General features: G+C 41.9%; 1 protein-coding gene across 23 annotated transcripts in view; it reads left to right on the forward strand.

The window, feature by feature from the left end:
* MACF1 (microtubule actin crosslinking factor 1) overlaps positions 1-23,769 on the forward strand; it is a 332,081-nt gene that overhangs the window by 283,692 nt on the left and 24,620 nt on the right. For 19 of the 23 annotated variants that reach the window (XM_034649704.1, XM_034649743.1, XM_034649718.1 and 16 more), the window contains 27 exons: positions 771-930; positions 1,299-1,625; positions 2,609-2,693; positions 3,432-3,673; positions 4,361-4,567; positions 5,921-6,040; positions 6,469-6,576; positions 7,460-7,678; positions 8,639-8,842; positions 9,580-9,588; positions 10,558-10,789; positions 11,800-12,026; positions 13,247-13,369; positions 13,460-13,561; positions 14,174-14,275; positions 14,370-14,543; positions 14,635-14,790; positions 14,934-15,131; positions 15,718-15,846; positions 16,525-16,698; positions 19,242-19,397; positions 19,502-19,708; positions 19,842-19,961; positions 20,378-20,547; positions 21,576-21,735; positions 22,551-22,745; positions 23,086-23,214. In XM_034649704.1, the coding sequence (XP_034505595.1) occupies positions 771-930; positions 1,299-1,625; positions 2,609-2,693; positions 3,432-3,673; positions 4,361-4,567; positions 5,921-6,040; positions 6,469-6,576; positions 7,460-7,678; positions 8,639-8,842; positions 9,580-9,588; positions 10,558-10,789; positions 11,800-12,026; positions 13,247-13,369; positions 13,460-13,561; positions 14,174-14,275; positions 14,370-14,543; positions 14,635-14,790; positions 14,934-15,131; positions 15,718-15,846; positions 16,525-16,698; positions 19,242-19,397; positions 19,502-19,708; positions 19,842-19,961; positions 20,378-20,547; positions 21,576-21,735; positions 22,551-22,745; positions 23,086-23,214 (4,435 nt within the window). The remainder of the gene's footprint in view (positions 1-770; positions 931-1,298; positions 1,626-2,608; positions 2,694-3,431; positions 3,674-4,360; positions 4,568-5,920; positions 6,041-6,468; positions 6,577-7,459; positions 7,679-8,638; positions 8,843-9,579; positions 9,589-10,557; positions 10,790-11,799; positions 12,027-13,246; positions 13,370-13,459; positions 13,562-14,173; positions 14,276-14,369; positions 14,544-14,634; positions 14,791-14,933; positions 15,132-15,717; positions 15,847-16,524; positions 16,699-19,241; positions 19,398-19,501; positions 19,709-19,841; positions 19,962-20,377; positions 20,548-21,575; positions 21,736-22,550; positions 22,746-23,085; positions 23,215-23,769) is intronic. The other 4 variants (XM_034649712.1, XM_034649810.1, XM_034649813.1 and 1 more) reach the window with 2 other exon arrangements.

Here is a 23,769-nt window from a genome sequence, read left to right on the forward strand (position 1 = left end):
GTAGTTTTTCTTTCACTTTCCTATCAGGCTTCCTCTCCCCATTGTAATTTGCTGCTTTTAATCTATAGGCTACTTGAAATCTAAGCTTATTTAGTATGGATGTTACATTAAGTAAGATTTGAGAGTCCAAGTGAGCTGTGAAGTCTATAGTTCTTTTGACTGCCATGTGTGTTGGCAAATTCCGCTACTCTGAGGTCATTTTGTGCCTTAGATCTGGATGCAGGGTTATGTTCTAGTGTTTAAAATCACTGGAACCGGGAGATGGTGGAGGAGTTCTGGTCCATAGTCTGCCTATACTCCTCACATGCTTGCTTCTCTTAACTCACAAGTGAAGGTAGCAGTGACAGGGAGAGAGAAATGAAAACTGATGATTTTTTTGACTCCTTTAAAACTTTATTTTGGTCTCATGTTTAGATGATGCATATGCCACATCCCATAGGAGATAGAGCATTAGAAGGTCTGATTCGAATCCTCATTGCACTGTTACTACTCCATGGGTGAATTGGACAAATCTTTCTTTAAGCCTTCAGGGTCAGCTTTCTCTTTCGTAATAGTGGGATAATTATTCTGCCTACCTTACAGGGTGATGACAATCAAAATAAGGCAATGCTTATGGAAAGCCTTTAAAACCACGAAGTGCTATGTATATGTGTTCTGTTTACTATGGATACTTAAAATGTACTGGTAAAGATTGGTCTTTCACTGAATATAATGCAGTTAGTCTTAATGTGAATTTTTGCCTGAGCAGTTTGTTCTGTATATTTGTGTAGGCAAAAACAGCTGGAAGATATCCTGGTTCTGGCCAAACAATTCCATGAGACAGCTGAGCCTATTTCTGACTTCTTATCTGTCACAGAGAAAAAGCTTGCTAACTCAGAGCCTGTCGGCACTCAGACTGCCAAAATACAGCAGCAGATCATCCGACACAAGGTAGGGAGAGGCTGTGGCAAATGCAGACACAGCACTGCAGTCAGAGAGCCTAGAAATTACCTGCCTATAACAGTCTAGAAGATATGTTTGGCAGGGCGGGGGGGGGGNGGGGGGGGGGGGGGGGGGGGGGAGTTAAAAATTTAATTTGAGATGTCCAGTCACATCCTTGAAATAAAAATAGCAATAGGCTAATAGGCTACCATCAGGAAAAAAACAGCTTTTGTTCTCACTTTTTGTATTATTTTTGCCTTTCAGTAGGTGAACTTTTTATATTATTTAATTTGTTATATCATTTGTTATTCATTGTTTCATGTTTACTTTTCATTTATTCTGTTTCTGTTATTCATTTTTTCCATCTGGATTTCCAGGCTCTGGAGGAAGAAATAGAAAGCCATGCAACAGATGTGCACCAGGCAGTCAAAATTGGGCAGTCCCTCTCCTCCCTGACATGCTCTGCAGAGCAGGGCGTGCTGTCAGAAAAGCTAGACTCCTTGCAGGCCCGATACAGTGAGATTCAAGACCGGGGCTGTCGGAAAGCAGCCCTGCTTGAACAGGCACTGTGTAACGCTAGACTGTTCGGGGAGGACGAGGTGGAGGTGCTCAACTGGCTGGCTGAGGTTGAGGACAAGCTCAGTTCAGTGTTCGTAAAGGATTACAGACAGGATGTCCTGCAGAAACAGCATGCTGACCACCTGGTATTCACGTTTTCCATTTTTATTGGTCATGTTATTAAGTTATTTTGTAATTTTGATTCATGTTTCTCCTCATTTCTTTTCTCTTTTTAATTCCAAACATTTCAACTTAATTTTATACATTTATACATAAGCACATAGTTATAGACTTGTTGCTAGGGACTAATCTATCCTTAGATGAGTCCATGGAAATACTTGTACTTAAACTGAATCAGTAACTGTAGAAGACGATCCAGAGTACAGTCAGGGGCCGTCTCATCTCCAACTCATGTTTTATATCATTAGATCAGGTATCACTCAGTTTCTGTCTGAGCAGTTTTATGGAAGAGAATATAATTTAACAAAACCAGAAATCCCTAAATATTGCCCAGGGTTTGACCATGTAGCTATAACTTCTGAAATATTTCTAGAATTCATATGCTCAAATTCCGGGGATTGTCATCTTAATAGAAAGAAAAAATTGTTCTTCTCATCTGATTTTTATGAAATTTCTTTGGGGATAGTAAAAAGAGGCAAAGTAGTTGTTTTATTGTTGTCGTTGTTTTAAATAACCTAAGATTCTTCTCCTTCATTGACTTCACATATTGAGAATTTTCAAGTAGGATCCTAATTGAAGCCAGCCTGTTCTTGCTGACTTTCTTCCCTTGAACTTTCTGAGCCTTGGTTTTGGACATAGTAGACATTTTTGCTGAATTTTACTTCCTCCTTTCTTGGGCTCAGATTTGGTACCAGTAGATTGGTAAAACTGATTTAATCCTACATCTCCTCTTATCCAGTACAGGGGAGAACTTGCCTATAAGTATCAGATTTAATTATTTCTGAGTACTTAATAGCATAACCAAAGAGGTAATGAAGGAATCAAATATCTGACGTGTAAACTAACCTGGTATTCGTCTCTTTCCTTTAAACTTGCCTTCTTAAAGATACACCTTTCTTTCCCTTTGCTGTGCCATAGCTTTAAGATTAATGCTATTCTTTCCTTTCAGGCTTTAAATGAAGAAATCATTAATAGAAAGAAGAATGTAGATCAAGCTATTAAAAATGGTCAGGCTCTTCTAAAACAAACCACAGGTACTTGAAAGTGCGTCTCTTAGCACCTCTGCAGTTAGGCAGTCACGTCTCCCAGGAGATAAGCACCCTGCACTAGCCCCTTCTCTTTGTATATAGGAAAAGCTTAGTATTCGCTGATTGTATTACCATGTGCTTCTGGAGACTGGCAGCCTGGGGTCCCATTTCCTGCTAAATCTTTTGAAAACTAAAAGACCTTGTTGTCTCACATTTGGTTGTGGATGATGGCTCCCCTTGCCCTCCAGTATGTGCAAGGCCAGCAATCATGGAACGGTGCTGGGAACATCCAGAAACACCTGCAGTTGAATTCAGATCTTAATAATCTCAGAAGTGGCTACTTTTATCAATTAGAAGGTTTATTTCCCACCTCCCTTAGTGTGGGATGGTAGGTGAAATTGCTACCATAGGGAGAGAGCATCTATAAAACCGCTGGGTGGCACAGCGGTTAAATGTCTGCCTTCGGCTCAGGGCATGATGCCGGCGTTATGGGATCGAGCCCCACATCAGGCTCCTCTGCTATGAGCCTGCTTCTTCCTCTCCCACTCCCCCTGCTTGTGTTCCCTCTCTCGCTGGCTGTCTCTATCTCTGTCGAATAAATAAATAAAATCTTTAAAAATATATATATATATAAAATTCATGCTCTAAACTGAAGAAAGGGGGATTAAAGAGACTTCCTCATCCCTGGAAAGAGACTCCCTCACTTCCTCTTAAATATAAATAATTGTGTGCTGTCCCCCATAGGTGAAGAGGTATTGCTTATCCAAGAGAAACTGGATGGAATCAAGACTCGCTATGCAGACATCACAGTCACTAGCTCCAAGGCCCTCAGAACTTTAGAGCAAGCCCGGCAGCTGGCCACCAAGTTCCAGTCTACTTATGAGGAACTGACTGGGTGGCTAAGGGAGGTGGAGGAGGAGCTGGCAGCTAGTGGAGGACAGTCTCCCACAGGGGAGCAGATACCCCAGTTTCAACAAAGACAGAAGGTGAGCTGTCATTTCACACAGTAAAGGGGAAAAAATTTCCTCTTAAAATCCTAAGTTCAGATTTTTAAGTTTCATCACCAGTTGTCAATACCTTAAATCTAAACCAAAAAGTTCTGCCTCGTTTGTTTCTTGTTTGCTCATGGACAGTAAAATTTGACATAAAGGCAGACTTATGTAAGACCACTTGCTGTGGTCTGAAGGGGGGGAGAAAAAGACCGAATCACAGATCCCTGGGAAGTTTGCTTCACATGGTAACATTTTAAAATTTACTTCTATAACTCATTCTCTGGGTGCTTCATGATTGTATTTGGTTTTCCTGCAGGACCTAGTGCAGTTCTAGATGTGCAGAGAAACTGTGTAGGTACTGATTGAGTTAAATGCCTGTGGTTAAAGAATTATTTTATCAATTCTATTGAAGTAAGGAGAGAAAAAAAGAAAGAGGCACTCTTTGTTTTACCCAGAGACAGTCTGGCCCAAGAAGTGTTGCAGGCAGTTCTAAGCAGCAACTAAGCCTAAAGTCAGGCTGTGGAATGATTGAAAAATCTGAGACAAGAAAAAAAATAAGTGGAGGAAGGAGGTCAGAGCCCTGCTGGGATGTGTGGTAGAGATAGCACTTTCCACCCAGCACAGCTGCTAATGTGCTTAATTTAGCAAGGAATGGCCTGAAAACTTTTTTTCCCTCCTTAGGAATTAAAGAAGGAGGTCATGGAGCACAGGTTGGTGTTGGACACAGTGAATGAAGTGAGCCGTGCTCTCTTAGAGCTGGTGCCCTGGAGAGCCAGAGAAGGGCTAGATAAGCTTGTATCTGATGCCAACGAACAGTACAAGTTGGTCAGTGACACTGTGGGACAAAGGGTGGATGAAATTGATGCTGCTATTCAGAGATCACAGCAGGTAATGTTTATAAACACCTCTGCATTAACATTTGAGGCAGCAGGGATGTATGTATAACGTACAGAACTATGACCCACATAAATACAGGCTCGGGAATAGGAATAATGAGATTAAGGGAAATCTGATGCAACGGATTATTTCAGTGATGGGAAGTGATTGAGTAAAGATATGTAAGGATGGATCTCAAGTTTAACTGAAACTATTTGACCCTTTATGAGAAGACGGGAATTTGTGGTAGAGTTTATGTGAGCCCTCTTCTCAGCTGCTGCCCCATTAAGAGGCAGATTCTGATAGAAGAAGATAATATCCAGGACCAAAAGGTCCAAACGCATCCCGATCTTAGTTTGACATAATCAACTGTTTTAGCATTAGCTGGGGGAAGAGGGAAAGGAACCAAGAACTATAATTACTATCAAATATGCTAACCAAAATAGCAGAGCCATCCAAAATAGAACCTTCCCAGTAAACACAGGTGTCATATTTCCCTCGGTCTTTTTTCCTTCCTGCTTTCTGGAAAAAGTTATTTGCTTTCCGAAGTAGCTGGATATGTACCTACTAATGTGTCATGGTGCACAGTACATATAACATGACTGCTTGGGTTCAGAGTGATGAGCAAAATCTTTGTGAACCACATAGAAGCTAGCTCTGACTTCAAGTGTATCCCCAATATGTCTTTAGTCTTGGGCAGATATTTCAGTATGAAATCTATCATGCTTGGGCGGAGCTTATTTCCTCTTTAAATAGATACTAGTGTAAGTTGGCAAAGTTGAAGAAGAAAAACAATGGGGGGACCCTAATTAAATAGCAGTCATATAGAACATGTTCTTCGTTTTTCTTTGTCTCCGCATGGCCCTTTAAAAGTTTGGTGTTCTCCTGGGTTCTTGTGCTCCTTCAGCTGAGCAGGCGCTTTCTAGTTAACTGGCTCAACTGCCTGCTGCCATGTTTAATGATATATTTAAACATACAACTAAAACTACCCTTCAGTGTATGGGTAGGAAAAAGAACTGGCAGAAAGAGAGCACAGTCTCATAAAAGCACTGTGATTAGAAGTATATTTTTAAGGGTGTCAGTTTCCATTGTTCTTAGCTGTAGGGCCACTAACTGGGTTTTGTAACTTCTTTCTGAAGAAGTTGAAATAGGATCAACTCCTATTTGTTGAAGTATAATCCGTTCCAAATTGTCTTCATCTTGATTTATGATTTTATGAAATTCTCCCCAGTTTTGGCTTTACTTCATAGATACAAACCATATTAGTGAAAATCCAGGCTTTTCTGTGTTGAAGAAATTATAATTGTAAGGAGGTGGACCTTTGTTGTATGTACTTTGTTCATTGTCCTTTAATATGTCTATTAGTATGAGCAAGCTGCTGATGCAGAGCTAGCTTGGGTTGCTGAAACAAAACGAAAACTGATGGCCCTGGGTCCGGTTCGCCTGGAACAAGACCAGACCACAGCTCAGCTGCAGGTACAGAAGGTAAGTGTAACACAGACGCACCCACTGTGCCCTGAGCGAGGAGAATCTTCGCCCGCTTAGAGTGACTGCAAGAGAGTTCCTGACTACCCAGGTGGAATAATGCAGTTTGACGATGGATAGAGATTTAAAATACTTGCTTAGATAAGGAAGAGATTCTTTGCTTTGTGAAAAGGGAGCAGGAGGACCATTAATTCAGGAAAGAATAGTTAGCAGTTTTCTGGATAATTTTTAGGAGAGATGATACTTTTGTAAGCTACTAAAAGATAAGCACTAAAGATGCATGGATAGGCAAAGTGTCAGACTTCAGAGAACAGCTTTGATGTGGCTCTATCAGAGCAAGGAGTTTTTCATAGATTTTGTCTAACATTTCAGTAACACAGGCTTGGGGTCCTTTTACTTCATGACCTAACTCTACTTCATTTTCAAAGGCTTTCTCCATTGACATCATTCGACACAAAGATTCAATGGACGAACTCTTCAGTCATCGTGGTGAAATCTTTGGCACATGTGGGGACGAGCAAAAAGCTGTATTACAGGTGAATTACATTTATTTATTCAGCATGTTGTTCTTGTCTTGACCATGATGAATCAGTACAATTGTAAAATGATATTTAAGAAGGGTTTTTCCTTTCTATTACTGGTAATGGTATTAAAGTGCTGCTTGATGTTCTGGGGGGTTCACACCTCTAACCCTGTGTGCACGAATGTCCAAACAGTCCTACTGTATGCTGGGAAATATATTGCAAATCCATTTTCTTTATAACCGAGGAATTGCTTCTTCAGTCCATAAGGATCTTTGAGTTACCTTTCAAAGTATCTGTGATAGATTTTTCAGAACCATATGCAGATATTCTTTCTTCACGTCCTTCTAAATGATCAGACCAGTTTTGTTTAGGAAAGACCAGTTTTGTTTGTTTTTGCAAAGGTTGTGGTTAACCACTGTTTCCTCAGAAATACTCATAAATCGAGCTACTCACTTTAAACATATGAAGCATAAGTGTTGGGTTTGTGGAGACATTTTTGTCAGAGGAAAAACGCCAAGTGAAACTTGATGGGTAGAGGGCCCATTGCAGGCCCTGAGGTCTTCTGTCTTGAACTGACCCACCATAATAATGCTGTGTCTGAAGTTGTGTGTCTTCACTAAAAGGTTAATGCTGTGTTGTGCTGTCTGACTGTTGCTCTGTTTGACTGTCTTTGAAACTACTTTCATGTGTTAAAAAGTCTAGAAAGATTACATATATGTGATAGGAAAAAGAAAATTCAGATAAGTATAAGGAAAATATAAATCACTTGTAATTTTGCTCAATTAATCCATTTCCGAGCATTAAAAACCAAAGGTTTTTAATGTATATACACTTACATTTTTCCTTAAAAGAAGGGTTCATAAGAGTAATAAGTATTATACTTTGTTGTTCATAGGAAAAGACAGAGTCTCTAATACAGCAGTACGAAGCCATTAGTCTGCTCAATTCAGAGCGTTACACCCGCCTTGAGCGGGCCCAGGTCTTGGTGAACCAGTTTTGGGAAACTCACGAGGAGCTCAGCCCCTGGATTGAGGAAACCCGGGCACTGATAACACAGTTACCTCCTCCGGCCATTGACCATGAGCAGCTCAGGCAGCAGCAGGAGGAGATGAGGGTAAGGAGCACGCTGGCTTTTATTTCATTGCAGAACTAAACATGGGCTCCACGATTTATTTGAAAACAACATATGCATTAGTGCCTACCTGGTGTAAGTTCTGTGTTAGGATATTAATTCTTAATCAGAATTTCTTTGCACAATACAAACGCATACCTGAATTCTTTCCCTTGTCCTTAAAATGAATGCGTTAAAGAAAAGCATGGAGATATCAGAGCCCTGGGCATTTAGAAGTAAAGAACTAAGTAAACACCAAGGGAACTTTTCATCTTTCCAGCCACCGCGGGATGTTGTGAGATGGGTGTGGCTGGGAGGCTTTTTCCCTTTGGTTGGGCCCTGGTTGGAGTGGGAGCCTGAAGAAAGGGCAGAGAGCATTTGTGGCATGTAGTTTAGGGGAAAAGGGGAATCTGTAGACACTTAATGCTGTTACCATTAAAGATAGTTTTTAATGTTTCTGGTTAATGGCTTGTGCTTCCTTTCTCTGTGTTCCTATACGTGGAAGGATATAAACTGAAGGAACCGGCAATAAAGTCAAGGAGTGGTTGGATTACTAGAAATGTTACCATTTGTGCCTTGTCTTGCTAATGTCTGTCAGTTTGGGGAGGGAGACAGGTATTTAACCATGTAAATTATAATACCGTACACAGGAGTATTCATATGTACGGAAGAGGGGGATTAAACTTGTATCGGTGGGGACAGGTGGGGGAGTAAGAGAGAATGTGTCTGGGAAGGCTTCCTGGGTGATGGGACATCTGATGGCTTTCAAAAATAAGGTTTAGATAGTGTTAGAACCTAAGACTTAAGTGTTTGTTTGGTTTTTCTTTCATAAATGGTGAGATGCTGGGACTTGCTGGTCTTCAGCAATTCAGTTTGTTCCTCTCAAAGTTGATATGAGCTCTGATCAAAATATTTAAGCAAATTAAACTGGTATAAAAACGCTCACTTTATTTTTTTACATAGCAACTCAGGGAATCCATTGCCGAACACAAACCCCATATTGATAAGCTGCTAAAGATAGGCCCACAGCTAAAGGAGTTAAACCCCGAGGAGGGGGAAATGGTGGAGGAAAAATACCAGAAAGCAGAAAACCTGTATGCCCAAATAAAAGAGGAGGTGCGCCAGCGGGCTCTGGCCCTCGACGAGGCTGTTTCCCAGTCGGCTCAGGTATGTGTGTGTCTTAAACTCATGACCCCTCAACCCTGTCCTGTAGTCTAAGCAGGAGGACTCTGTGCCAGGCATGCCCCTGCGGTCTCGAATGTCTAGACCAGCATGCTGATGATACATCATCAGTAGACCAGGAACCTTGGCCTGTCTACATTTTCATTCCAAGGAATGTTGGTATACTGACACTGTAGGGGGGTAAAACTCATCTCGGCTGGCATATGTCGTCTATGGACAGTTTCCTTGAAAACTTTATATTGTGATGAGTCTTTAGCAGGGATGATTTTGGATAAATTCACCTTGAAGCAACAAATGTGTCAAGAAAAGTCCGATTCCTATTTGGCTTTTTACTTTTGAAATTTAGAGAACAGCACATGAATTTTCTTATTCAGGAGGCCACCAGCTAGTTCCTGGTTCAGAAAAAGATGCTTGAGTAGGGAGAAGTAAGAGCCAAAGAGAAACATAAACCACCAGCAGTGGACTTTAAAGCATGTAACTACATACTTTTCAACTAATATATTACTGTTAGTGGTATTTTTGTCATGTCTGGGTATTTTATTCCTATGTTTAGTCTCAATATTCTTGGTTAATATCTGTACTTACTCAAGTTTCTCCCCCCACCTTCCGTCCCATCTCTCACTCACATTGTGGAATGTGTTACTTTGTGTTGTTGCTGCCTGCTCCTGTCTTCCTCACATCGTCACATTTCATTGTTGTGTTGACCGCGCCCACCATTACAGATTGCAGAGGTAAGGTGCCCACTCCCACTGGGATTAGGGGGTTCTCATAAAGCTGAGAATTGAAAGAATTTAACTATAAGGAAATTTCCTTAACTTCAGTGAAATAAGTTTTATTAGTGTGGTTTATTATGCCAGTCTCACCTGGGGTGAAACCTAGAAGTGAGAGAGTGGTGGGGAGTGATTTTGTTGAGGAAATCCCACTGTGTCTTCCCTGTAAGACACTTAGAGTTGATAAGCCTTATTCCAGTGAATCCAGAGTTGGTTCTAGAGAGCTTTTGGGGGGCAAGCTTATCTTCATTGTTCCCTTTCCCCCCTTCTCTGCTTCAGATTGTAAATGAAAATTTTATGATTATAGTCATGTTTTCAGATACCAGAAAAGTGGGAAGGTAAATTGTTCTCTTAAAATAAACATAGATTTGGCCTTCCTTAATTACCTTTCATCATGCCAACATTTTCCCTTCTCACTGTTACATATGGTGGTTTATTAAATTGCATGCCATGTTACCTTTAATCTCCAAATCATGTGGCATATTGAGTTCCCCATTCATGTACACAGTTGGTGGAGGGCCTCTAACTTGTTGGTCTAATCTGTTGCATGCAACTGTCATCTGAGATGTTGACACACTGACTCTCACCAGTTTCATGGTCTCGTCCCTTTCTTGTCACACTAGTTGGAGTAGGGAGAGTATCGTGACAGCACTAAATGAGTTGATTTCTGGCATATTACTTATATCTTTTTGTTTGTTTGTTTGTTTTGAAAATAAACATCTACTTTCTTTTTTTGATGGGCCAGCACTGATATGCTATGCCCAAACCAGTTTCTTAGGCCAAACCTAACACTTGACAGCCATCAGGCTAGGCTGAATGCAAGTTATCCTAAACAGTAGTAGATTTATACCCTGGCCTTATTCCCTAACATTTCCCCCAGAAATGTGATGAAGTATTGCTGTGATGGCTAATGGTCCAACATTTGTTTAGTTCCATGATAAAATTGAGCCCATGTTGGAGACTCTGGAGAATCTCTCCTCTCGCCTGCGTATGCCACCACTGATCCCTGCTGAAGTAGACAAGATCAGAGAGTGCATCAGTGACAATAAGAGCGCCACTGTGGAGCTGGAAAAACTGCAGCCTTCCTTTGAGGCCCTAAAGCGCTGTGGAGAAGAGCTCATTGGGCGATCTCAGGGAGCTGACAAGGATCTGGCTGCAAAAGGTGCTTGATGAATCTAATTTTTTTTTCTTTTTTTTTCTTTTTTTTTTTTTTTCTTTTTTTTAAGTGGGCTCCATACCCAGCGTGGGGCTTGAACTCAAGACCCTGAGAACAAGACCTGAGCTGAGGTCAAGAGTCAGATGCCTAACCTAGGGAGCCACCCAGGTGCCCCTGAATCTAATTAATTTTTAAAGAAAATCAGTAGAATAAATTCTAGGCTGTGGTTACTCCAGCATCCCACCAGGTATATTTCATTGAATGTGAAGGCAGGCCCCAAGTAGTGAGTATTCCACAAAGTCATTTGGAAGTCATTTGGAATCCAGAACACATCTCCCCCATTAAAACAAGATTACGATCGGTAGATTCCCAAGCCAGGAAACCAATGCTCTTTTAACCTCTAAAATGAGTAAGCTGCAGTATCCATAGTACGTGGAACATAACTACCTTTTGTAATGCTTTACGTGGGAAACACAGTGAGTTTCAACACAGAACACTGGAAACAGAGTTCTCATCTCAGCCCCTTTATAAGTTAGGTCTTTTAGTTTTGTTTTTGTTTTTTTAAAGATTTTATTTATTTCAGAGATAGAGAGACAGCACATGAGCAGGGGGAGGAGCAAAGGAAGAGGGAGGAAGAATCCCAGGCAGACTCCCGACTGAACACAGAGTCAGGTGCAGGGCTTGATCTCAAGACCCTGAGATCATGACCTGAGCCAAAATCAAGAGTCAGACGCTCAACCGACTGAGCCATCTAGGTTCCCCTCGGCCTTTTGTATCTTAGCCATACCTTTATATTAGATGATAACTCATTTCCCCGTTACCTCTGTGATCTCTTTCTGTGGGAGACCCACATAAGTGGAAAATACAAATGTTGAAATAATACAGCGAAGGTAGAAAACTGTTCTTCAGTTTAAATTTTTAGAGCTTTTTAAAGGATGAGAACTAGGTGAAATTTCTGATGAAGCAGATTCAAGTACTTAGAGAGTCCCATTCATATCTATTCTTTATTCCCTCAGAAATCCAGGACAAATTAGATCAAATGGTATTCTTCTGGGAGGACATCAAAGCTCGGGCTGAAGAGCGAGAAATTAAGTTCCTCGATGTCCTTGAGCTCGCAGAGAAGTTCTGGTATGACATGGCCGCTCTCCTGACCACTATCAGAGATACCCAGGACATCGTGCATGACTTGGAAAGCCCAGGCATTGACCCATCTATCATCAAACAGCAGGTGGAAGCTGCTGAGGTGAGACAGAAGCAAACCCGTCCTCCCAAAAATCAGTTTATCCAGGTGCTAACCACGTACCTGGCCTGCTGCCTTTGGTGGTTTATTTAACAAGACTTTTTTCCACTTAAAAAATATGTGCTCGTTATAGTAGAGATTTCTTTCTTTTTTATACATGTCGTACCACTTGTATAGATTCATACAACCTCTGTAATGATGATAGAGGATGGTTCCATCACTCAAAGTAATTCTCCCATCAATGTTAAACTTAATTCACATTAGTAGAGTGTGCTTTCTGATTTTTGTGCTCTCTAGAGTACATTATTTCTCAAGTAAATTGCTTTCTTTTTTTAAAGTCAATTTCTTTAGTGTAGAAAAACAGCAGTAGAAAAGAAAATACATTCTGGACTCATCATCCAGAGGGTAACAATTGTTACTTTGAGATATCTTTTTCTAGCTGTTTTGGAGAGCCTAGTTTTTACTAACTGCATTTTTCACCTCATTTTGTCTCTTTAGTATAAGCCATTTCCTCTCTTGATATTTTGTCTTGCTTTTATTTCAGCCATTCTTCTCCCTCCCTGCCCCTGTCATTGCCAGTGCATGAACCAGTTTTTAGGATCTGGCACAGAACTGACTTTCTCCAAGATATAGCCTAGCATTTCTGTGATGTTAGTCTCTCAGCTCTTAAATTGGTGCCTTGTACCGTATTATTTTATCCTTGTTGATATACTTCCCTGTGATAGTTTGGGGGGTGTTGTTGGTTTTTTCAGATTTTATTTATTTATTTATTTGAAAGAGAGTGAGTGAGTGGGAGAGAGGGATGGGGGAGAGAATCTGAAGCAGATTCCGAGCACAGAGCCCAACAAGGGGCTTGATCCCACGACCCCCATGATAGATTTCTGGCTGTAGATTATAATCTCTTGGGGGCTGGAAGCATGAACCTTTGGTAAACTATTGAAGCTCATTAGACCTTCCCTAGACTAGTTTATACATATTGTTATATATATAAATATATTTCATACATCTATATCGTGTGTGTGAGAGACAACTAAAGAGAAATGAACCGAGTCTGAAGTTTCACTGTCTGGGTAGGTGAATATGAAGGACATTGAAAGGCTTTCATGAAATTGACAGTTCTGTTCAACATCTGCTATTGATGAGGGTATAAACTACATTTGCAAAGTTTGGGAAGTTCTGTTCTGCTTTCTGTTTTGGCTCACGTTCTGTTCATTTACATGTAGACTATTAAGGAAGAGACAGATGGTCTGCATGAGGAATTGGAGTTTATTCGAATCCTTGGAGCAGATTTGATTTTTGCCTGTGGAGAAACGGAGAAGCCCGAAGTGAAGAAGAGCATTGATGAGGTGTGGAAAAGTGGATATGGAATTCAGATGACACATTAGTGGACTCATACTGAAGACTGATATTAATGAAAGAATCTGTTTTTCCCCTAGCTGAATAATGCCTGGGAGAGCTTAAACAAAACCTGGAAAGAGAGGCTAGAAAAGCTTGAGGATGCCATGCAGGCCGCTGTGCAGTATCAGGACACACTTCAGGTGAGAGGTCACAGGGTGACCACCATAGAAGGAAGATTCTGTGTTCTTTTTGTCATATTCCATATCCAGCGTCAGAGTGGATCACCTTTACAGGACTGGAGCATCCTCAAACCTAAGACAGTGCTGTTTTGGTATTTCTAGCCTAAGTTTCCCATTCCTAGTGAGAAAAGTACTGATCTCCGAAGTTCTCCTCTTCTTGCCATGATTTCATCATCATCTTTACCCTCAGGGTGGCTCTGCAGTGAAGCTGTGTAAGTCCCTGCTTGCCAGAGGTTCCAAACCCACGTTACCTTGAAGCGCAGCTTGGCACAGTACTTTCACCCCACCCTGAGCTTGTTAGGTGGCCATGATAAATACTAACTTTTATTCACGTTTAGTTTTTCCAGAGTGTAGTTTATTTTGGACGTTATCCTAAGAACACTGGATCCGTGCTCCAATCTCCATATCACTGGAGTAAAGATCATTATCCCTTACCCCTGCCTCCTACCTAAAAACACAAACAGCACAGGGTACTTTGAATTTTGTCTGCATATTTCAGCAGAGATAATGCTAATTCTCTCCCAACAGCTGGTGCTTTTTTTTGGTTTTTGACTGTTTGTATTTTTATTTTAGGCTATGTTTGACTGGCTAGATAATGCTGTGATTAAGCTCTGCACCATGCCCCCTGTCGGCACGGACCTCAACACTGTTAAAGATCAGTTAAATGAAATGAAGGTTTGTCACCGGGAGTGGCTTTTGAAGAAGGGTTGCTTTTTTGTTTGTTTTTAAAGACTTTGTTTGATGTTAACATGAAGTATGTCTTTGGTAGGAGTTCAAAGTGGAAGTTTACCAACAGCAAATTGAGATGGAAAAGCTCAATCACCAGGGTGAACTGATGTTAAAGAAGGCTACGGATGAGACGGACAGAGACATCATTCGAGAACCGTTGATGGAACTCAAGCACCTCTGGGAGAACCTGGGTGAAAAAATTGCCCACAGACAGGTGAGGCAAATGGTAGAGTCCGTCAGTGGACAACTAGCTACTGTTTTCTAATTTCCTGACAAATGTTTCCTTTATATCTTTCCCTGGGTAGCACAAACTAGAAGGTGCTCTCCTGGCCCTTGGCCAGTTCCAGCATGCCTTAGAGGAACTGATGAGTTGGCTGACTCACACTGAGGAATTGTTAGACGCTCAGAGACCAATAAGCGGAGACCCAAAAGTCATTGAAGTTGAGCTCGCAAAGCACCATGTAAGTGTTCAGTTTTCATCTCTAAGCCTGTTGGTTTGAGACCAAATGTTGTCACCAGAAACCTTCTGATGTTGTGTGCACCATAGAGAGCCAGGCTCGATGATATATCTATGGAAATAAATGGTGTTCAACATTTTTTTTAGGTTCTAAAAAATGATGTTTTGGCCCATCAAGCCACAGTGGAAACCGTCAACAAAGCTGGCAATGAGCTTCTTGAATCTAGTGCTGGAGATGACGCCAGCAGCCTAAGGAGCCGTTTGGAAACCATGAACCAGTGCTGGGAGTCGGTGTTACAGAAAACAGAGGAGAGAGAGCAGCAGCTTCAGCTGACCCTGCAGCAGGTGCGTGTGTTGTCCAGGCCGGGTAGGTGGGGCTGTGCACGTCACAGCACCCGGAGGAGCACCTGCCTGAGTCGGTCAAAGGAAAGCAGTTGGGAGTAGAATCCCCGCCACTTCTATGTCTTAAGAGGAAGGTCAGTTCCATGCTAGAACTTGTCTGGAAAGAATACCTTTGATTGAGTGGTTCTTTTTGGATTTGTTTGTAGCCTAGTCTCTTCAGTTACTATTCAAAGTTAGTAGATCTTGGCTACGACAAAGCTTGCTGACGGATTCGGTTATTTCTTGCATCAAGTCAGGATTTCCCCCCCCCCGCCCCCTCCCCTGCCAGTCCATCTACAATAGTAGCTTAGTCATTCAGTTCATCAAGTTATTATCAGACATCAATGATAGGTTATAACGAAGTACAAAGGATTCTGCTAGATCCTAGAAATAAATAACTATAGGCTCCATGCTAATCCAGCAACAGAACCACCCTCAGAGCAGCCCAGAATTCCTCCCTCAGGATAGGCTCCTCATATGGTCATTTAGGAAGTTTACTTTTGAAGCTGAGAATTGACCACTGACCTTGCCGATATGTCTTTTCTCAAAGGCCCAGGGTTTCCACAGTGAAATTGAAGATTTCCTCTTGGAATTGACCAGAATGGAGACCCAACTTTCTGCATCTAAGCCCACAGGAGGACTTCCTGAAACTGCTAGGGAACAGCTTGATACACATATGGTAATAGACATTTCTTGAAGTTGAACATAAACCCCTGTTCAGCAGCTCCTTACTGAATTCACAGACCTGTATGTATGTGAGAGTCTACAAAGCATGCATTTTTACCGACAATCTAGTACAGCCTTAAAGATTGCTGCTTTTATGTGGGCGTTAATACCCCCTACCACAGGCAGCAGTGGTGACAGGAAAGCTTGACTGGAAATACATTGGTGAATTTTGAGTTGGTCAGTCACTTGGCACAAGAATATTGACTTGAAGGTGAGAGCATCAAGAAGACAAATACATAACACAGATGTGTCTCTACTTAGGAAAAGAGTGTTTGGGGGCACTTAAGGAAATCAGTAGATACTGACTATTTTACAAAAGGGGCTGAGGGGAAAAAAAGGCAACATAATTTCTAGGCAAATGTTTCAGGAAACAGAAATAAATTATTGGGGTTTATTTTTGTGATCTCTGATCCTTAAAAAAATCCTCTTTACTTGGTAACAAAATTATTTTAATTTTAATGAAGAATGGTAGGATTCATTGCTCAGCAGTTGAACTGAATCCAAAAGAAACGGTTTTAATCAAGAGTGAGACCTTTCTGGACTTTTCCAACTGTGCTCATAAATCTGTGTGTGGGTCTTTCAGGGAATTGGCATTGCCAATCTCTTTCTTGCCTTTTTTTTTTTTTTGCAGGAACTCTATTCCCAGCTGAAAGCCAAGGAAGAGACTTATAATCAACTGCTTGACAAGGGCAGGCTCATGCTTCTAAGCCGTGACGACTCTGGGTCTGGCTCAAAGACAGAACAGAGTGTAGCTCTCTTGGAACAGAAGTGGCATGTGGTCAGCAGTAAGATGGAAGAAAGAAAGGTATCACCACAAAATACAGTGTGTGATTACTGGGCTTGAGTAGTTTGCTTGGCAATTACATGTAATTACCATCTAGTTTCTGTGAAGATTTTTCAAAGACCAGTACATGGTACCAGAAGTTTCAGAACTGATACCCTCAGGATTGCTTTTGTGCTAATCAAGCTGTCTTTTCTGCTGTTAAATTTCTATTTTGTATCTGTGTCAAGTTGCATTGATGGTACTAGTTTCTGCCATGTTTGCTTTTATTATTTATTCCTTTTCTGCCTTTACCAGTTAAGACATCACGGGCTGTTACTGCTCAGTGATGGACTTATATGGCCCATATTAATCACCAATTCGTGTTCCTACTGAAAAACAAGGTTAAGTTGGAGTCACTGGTTTGGGATTGGGAGGGTCGAAACAGCATGCAGGAAGTCGGCCTAATATTCTCCGCAAGGAATTTGGACTCTAGTATAAGTGGAGTGTGCAGAGAATTTTACTAAAAATTAGGAGACAAGTAGATTATGTGACCTCTTCCCATTCTTCTTCAAAAATCAAATTCTCTTCCAAAGAAAAGTGATCAGGGATCAAGGCCTCAAAACATTGGTTTTAGGAATACCGAGTTTTGGAGTATCCCTCAGCACCGTGCAGATCAAATGTAAGATACGTGTTCAAATCTGTTGGCCACATCCATTCATTCAATGGTTATTAAGCATGTGTGTACCAGGCACTGTGCAGCTAGGTGTATAGTGGAAGTAAAGGCGTGGACCCTATCATTTTGAAATTCAGTGGGCAGAAAGGACATGAAACAAATATTCACATATCTAATGAACATTTTGAGAGAAGCATTAATTTCCTAGAATTCTTTTAGTGTGGGGTCTGGTACTTCTCTTACATGAAGAATGACCAGAGGAGCTGAGTGTAAGGCTTTGTTCTAATTCTTAGACTATCCTCTGTTATTCCTGCAGAATGCAGAACTAAGACTAATTAAAGAATCTGAGGCAGATTTTGGCTCATAATCAAGAAGTTTCTAGAAGGTTTTCCCATCAGTGGAACAGGTTGCCTTAAGAAATAGTGATCCATCACTGGTGGAACTGGTCCAACAAGGGCCGGGTATCAAGGATGGTTATTTTGGATTTTGTAGGACATTACACTTCAGTATCACTAAAATCATTTATTAAATGTGTGTGGTGCTATATTAAAGAAGACAGATAAAGTGATGTGGAGAGATGTCCTGTCATCTAGGAACTTGCATTAATTTCCAAGCATTTCTGTGATAAATTTGAGGGAGATTTTCTTTTTCCTTTTGATTGGTTTTGATTGGGTCTTATGTTTTTGTAACATTCATTATAGTCTTTTTCTAGGTTACAAAAGTAACCCGAAAACACAAAGAGAAGAACCTCTACAGTATAACTCAGTTAACAGCAATTAACATTTATTATGTACGTCTTGGGTTTCTATGAGGATTTTAGATATATTCATTTTTAACAACATGCCATTATTCCGCTGTGCCTGCCTGGTAGATGGGCCAGGGACAGAGGCCCTCACTTAGGTGTGTGGGTAGAGCTTATCTCTGAGGCTGGAGCTTATAGACTCTGGAATTGGGGTGTATTCTTGGGCAGTGGCACATGCCCCGAATGAGCCATTGTTTTTTTTGCCATTCTGATTTAGATCGAAGTGTCTGAAAATTCTAATGTTGTCAGATTTTTGCTTAGAATGTTATGGCTCTTATCACCTTTTCTTCTTGTAGCTTATAAAGGAGCTTCAGGGGTGCCTGGCTTGCTCTGTCAGTGGAGCATGCGACTTTTTTTTTTTTTTTAAGATTTTATTGATTTATTTGAGAGAAAGAGAGCATGCACACAAGAGGGGAGGGGGAGAGGGAGAGGGAGAAGCAGACTCCCCGAAGCCTGACGTGGGGCTCGATCCCAGGACCCCAGGATTGTGACCTGAGCTGAAGGCAGACGCCTCTCAAGCACCCCAGGAGGATGCAGCTCTTGATCTCAGGGTTGTGAGTTCAAGCCCCACATCGGCCCTAGAGCTTACTTAAAAAAAGAATAAGCTCCAGCCTCATACATTTTCAGGTGCCGTATTTTCTGAAAACACATTTAAACAGCACTGCGCGAGCGTCATCATTAACAGTAAAGTGCTTTTCATTTAGTTGTTTTTACACCACAAAAGTACATTCTAGGGAAGTGAGGCTTTGCCCCAAACAAGTTGCAGCCCCTGCAGCTGTCACCACTGAAGGATCTGTTCACTTAAATTTACTGAATAGTTTCATCCCTATCCTTTAATGTCCCAGGAAGTGGGGAATGGAAGAGAAAGCAACATAGCTGCAAATCGTGCTCTTTCCTTTTCATATGTGGTTGTTTTGGTTTCAGACACTAACATTGAATTGCCCCCCCCCCCCCTTTTTGTAAGCAAGGCATGTTTGGAGGTTGATTAAATGGGGCTTCCTTTTTAGAGGTCATTTCATTTGGTGGACAATTCACGCCTTTGTCCTTGAAGCTACAATTCCTGAATTTGGCCCTTTCTCCTTTTGTGTGTGTGTTTTAATTAAAATTCAGTCAAAGCTGGAAGAGGCCCTCAACCTGGCAACAGAATTCCAGAATTCCCTGCAAGAATTTATCAACTGGCTCACTCTAGCAGAGCAGAATCTCAACATCGCCTCTCCTCCCAGCCTGATTCTAAATACTGTCCTTTCCCAGATTGAGGAGCACAAGGTAACTCCGACGTTACGATGTTCCCTTCCTTTTGAGAGGACTAGTTGGAAGAGAAGCTCCTCTATGTTGTTCTCAGTTTAAAAAGAGCAACGTTTTCCCCTCAGGTGTTCGCTAATGAGGTCAATGCTCATCGAGACCAGATCATTGAGCTGGATCAAACTGGGAATCAGTTAAAGTTCCTTAGCCAAAAACAGGACGTTGTTCTGATCAAAAATTTGCTGGTTAGCGTCCAGTCTCGATGGGAGAAGGTTGTCCAGCGGTCTATTGAAAGAGGGCGATCACTGGATGATGCCAGGAAGCGGGCAAAACAAGTGAGTTATGGAAGAAAGACACCAATTTATTGAACAACCTTGGGATGCATGTGTGGAGTCTCTGGAATGATTTGCATGAAAGTGTAGTTTGCATAGTCATTCCTGTTATAAGTTATTTTTTATGTAATTGTAGTTCCATGAAGCTTGGAAAAAACTGATTGACTGGCTAGAAGATGCAGAGAGTCACCTGGACTCGGAGCTGGAGATATCCAATGACCCAGACAAAATTAAACTCCAGCTCTCTAAGCATAAGGTAAAGCAGTTCGTGGCTCTTAGGTTGTGAGCTTGGTATTCACTGAAGATTGCTAAAAACGGAGGTCAGAGCTAGTCAAAAGAAAGTCAGTTAATGTTGGAAAGTCAAAGTGATGAAACCAGCATTCCATTTTATATCTAGACCATGCCTAACCATAAGAGTCGTTCGTTTAAATAGCAGTTCAAACAAAGTGATTGTGGGAGTAACCAGTTAAAACTACAGGTTTTAGAAGTTGTCACTGCTGTACATGGTATAAACAAAAATTTATAAATTTCTTAAGGATAAGCTGTTGTTCAAGAGGTAGTGACATTCATACTCTGATTACCAACCTGAATACTGAAAATTTTTCTTTGTTCCAAATCAAGACGTCATCTGACTTTTAGCATCGGTTTTTTTTCTTTCCTTTTTGGAAACAGGAGTTTCAGAAAACCCTTGGCGGCAAGCAGCCTGTGTATGATACCACAATTCGAACTGGCAGAGCCCTGAAAGAAAAGACTTTGCTTCCTGATGACACTCAGAAACTTGACAATTTACTGGGAGAAGTCAGAGACAAATGGGATACTGTTTGTGGCAAGTCTGTGGAGAGGTAAGTGTGAATATTTGCTTTGTGGCTCTGTATATTATCCCAAAACTAACAAAGGCTGTTACTGGATTCCATAAAATGGCCATAAAGCTAATGCATCAATAACAGGTTTTGTGACATCTGAATATTTCTAGTTCATTCAATGAGAGTTATGAAATAAGTCGAATAAAATATTAAAATTCTCATTTTAAGCTTGAATCTTACTGTATTAGAGGCCCGTAAACCCAAGTCAATAGCAACAGATTACTAACTCCAAATATTTATCAATGACCAGTTTGTGATACTAACAGGTGTCTCAGGCACACTCTCACTGTGTCAGCGAACAAAACCTCTGTATGCATCACCTCATTTAACAATCATAATGCCTGACTTTACTGGGTGGTTACTGCTGAGCACATGCCAAACAGATGCTACTAATTTAATCCTCGTAACAACCACTGAGGGGGTTCCTGTTATTCCCCTTTTACAGATGAGAAAAATGATCATAAAGGGGTTTCTTAACTCCCCCACAAGGTCACTCAGCTACTAAGCAGCAGAGCTGGGATTTGAAGCTGTTAGATTTGGTTCTGTAGGTTGTGCTTTTATCCACTATGCTATGCTAAGTAACACGGTATCTTTGTATTATTTGTACTCCCTTTTTTTTGGATGAGATGACTGAGGTAGAACTAGGAGTTGAACTCCTGACTACAGAACATGACCAAAACCATCATCCTCTACCCGAGTGGTATAAAATGATTAACACAGATCTCAGGTCATTAGGGTGTATCCGTGTGTATAACCGTTGGACTCTTAAGGTGCCAGGAGGGTATCTGTACCTACCTCCTACACTACACTTACTCCATTCTAGGAGTAGTTGGACTAAAAATGTCTAGGACTATCTCTTAGTCACTTTTTACTCTTTTCAAACCAGTCCAGCATGGAGGGCCCTCTCTCTCTAGAGTTCAGGCAGTATTCCATTCAGCAGTCAGAACTGTGAGCCACCCGGAGAAAAGGGATCTCTACAAACAGTGAGGTTTGTGTGCTTTTCTCAGGCAGCACAAGTTGGAGGAGGCCCTGCTGTTTTCGGGCCAGTTCATGGACGCTCTGCAGGCCTTGGTTGACTGGCTGTACAAGGTAGAGCCGCAGCTGGCCGAGGACCAGCCCGTGCATGGGGACCTCGACCTCGTCATGAACCTCATGGACGCCCATAAGGTGAGGGGCGGGAGCTGGGCCGCCTGGAGCCAGAGCCGGAGGGTCGTCCACCTCTGCAGGCCTTCTGCTCGTGCTCCCCATCGGGGGGAGAAAGGACGTCGAAATGAGCCTTGTCTCCTCGTCGGAGAGCCGGCCGCTCCTCACTCTGTGTACTTAGACTATTACTGGGATTCTGCGTCAGTCACACAGAATTTACCCAGATTGCTTTGATTCCGATTTGGCAGTGTGTAAAGTTCATTTTGGGGTTTTCCCCGCCTTCCTCTTTGTATCTCTCCATTGAGTCACACAATGAATTTAAACTTAGGAGCCCCTCAAGATATCCATTTCCACTGACTCCTAAAATGAAAATGAGTTATTTTTTTAACTGCTTTTGGCCCTAGCAAGCCCAGCACCATGCACAGCAATGTTTATGTGTAACCTACATCTGTCATGTTAACCTCCGTAACATCCTCTTGTCTTAGCACAAAACATTCAGCTTTACTTGAAATTACATCAAACTCTTACTGTGCACGTGACAGATGTGTTCTTACTTAACTCCCACAATTCTGGAAATTTTGCTATAACATCATTCCTGTGTTCCAAGTTAGGAAACTGGGACTCCAGCTAAGTAACTTACCCAGGGCCATGCCACTTATCTTTAGAGCCACCTCTCCTGGTGGTTCTTTCTCACACATCGTCCCGCCTCTCTCTGTGTAAAAGACACATGACTGGAACCTACCGAGGAGAAAGGAACTAAGATTCCTTTCCTCTGTGGTTTTGCTTTTTGGGTTCAAAACATTTCTCAGTAAATTAATTCCTCTGTTTTTCTTTTCTAGGTTTTCCAGAAGGAACTGGGAAAGCGAACAGGAACCGTTCAGGTACTGAAACGGTCAGGCCGAGAGCTGATTGAGAACAGCCGCGATGACACCACGTGGGTGAAAGGACAGCTCCAGGAACTGAGCACTCGCTGGGACACTGTGTGCAAACTCTCTGTCTCCAAACAAAGCCGACTTGAGCAGGCCTTAAAACAGGTCAGAGACTTTGGTGGGGACAACCCAAGGGGGAAGATCTGAGCAGATTCATTCTTGTTTCTTTATTAGGATCAGTTCCAGCCAGCCTCAAAAGGAACAAGAGGTCAAACATTGATATCCTGAATGTTTTACGAGATTTTAACATCCATTTGTATTAGAGAAAAAAAAATTCAGTTGGTTTTCCAGGATCTACAAATGAAAGATGACCTCTGTGGGGGGCCTTGATAGGGTCATCGGCGCCTATGATGCACTGAGTTCAGGCCCAGCCCCGTCCCTGGCATACCCCAGTTCAGTTCCTAGGCTGCAGAGAAGTTCAGTCTCTTGTGCTTGGTTATTTCAGGCGGAAGAGTTTCGGGACACAGTCCACATGCTGTTGGAGTGGCTTTCTGAAGCAGAGCAAACGCTTCGCTTTCGGGGAGCACTTCCCGATGACACAGAGGCCTTACAGTCTCTCATTGACACCCACAAGGTAATCCAGCCCCAGGGTTCAGTGACCCAGGCCACCCACCAGGGTGAGGGCTGCCCACCACCAAAGGAGAGGAGCTTTTGCTTGGGAATTTCAGACCACATGTCAGAAGGACTGAATCCAGAATGGGCCCAGCTTACTGGTTTATACCAGGAATGAGAGGCAAATCACCAGTGGGTTTTGTGACACCTTAAGGGTCATTCATTTGTTTTTACAAAAGTGATGCATGTTGATAGAAAACAAGTAAAACAGGGGCACCTGGATAGAGCATTCGTTAAGCGTCTGCCTTCGGCTCAGGGCGTGATCCCGGCGTTCCGGGATCGAGTCCCAGATCGGGCTCCCCGGCTGGGAGCCTGCTTCTTCCTCTCCCACTCCCCTGCTGTGTTCCCTCTCTCGCTGGCTGTCTCTCTGTCACATAAATAAAATCTTTAAAAAAAAAAAAACAAACAAACAAACAAGTAAAACAACATGATATCATATAAAGAAAACTGGACTAGTCCACCCTCTAGGCTTCTCGCCTGCACACAGCTGGGTTTGGCTTTCTTTATGTTACCAGCT

This window comes from Ailuropoda melanoleuca, chromosome 2, assembly GCF_002007445.2.
Source record: "Ailuropoda melanoleuca isolate Jingjing chromosome 2, ASM200744v2, whole genome shotgun sequence".
Classification (NCBI taxonomy): Eukaryota; Metazoa; Chordata; class Mammalia; order Carnivora; family Ursidae; genus Ailuropoda; species Ailuropoda melanoleuca.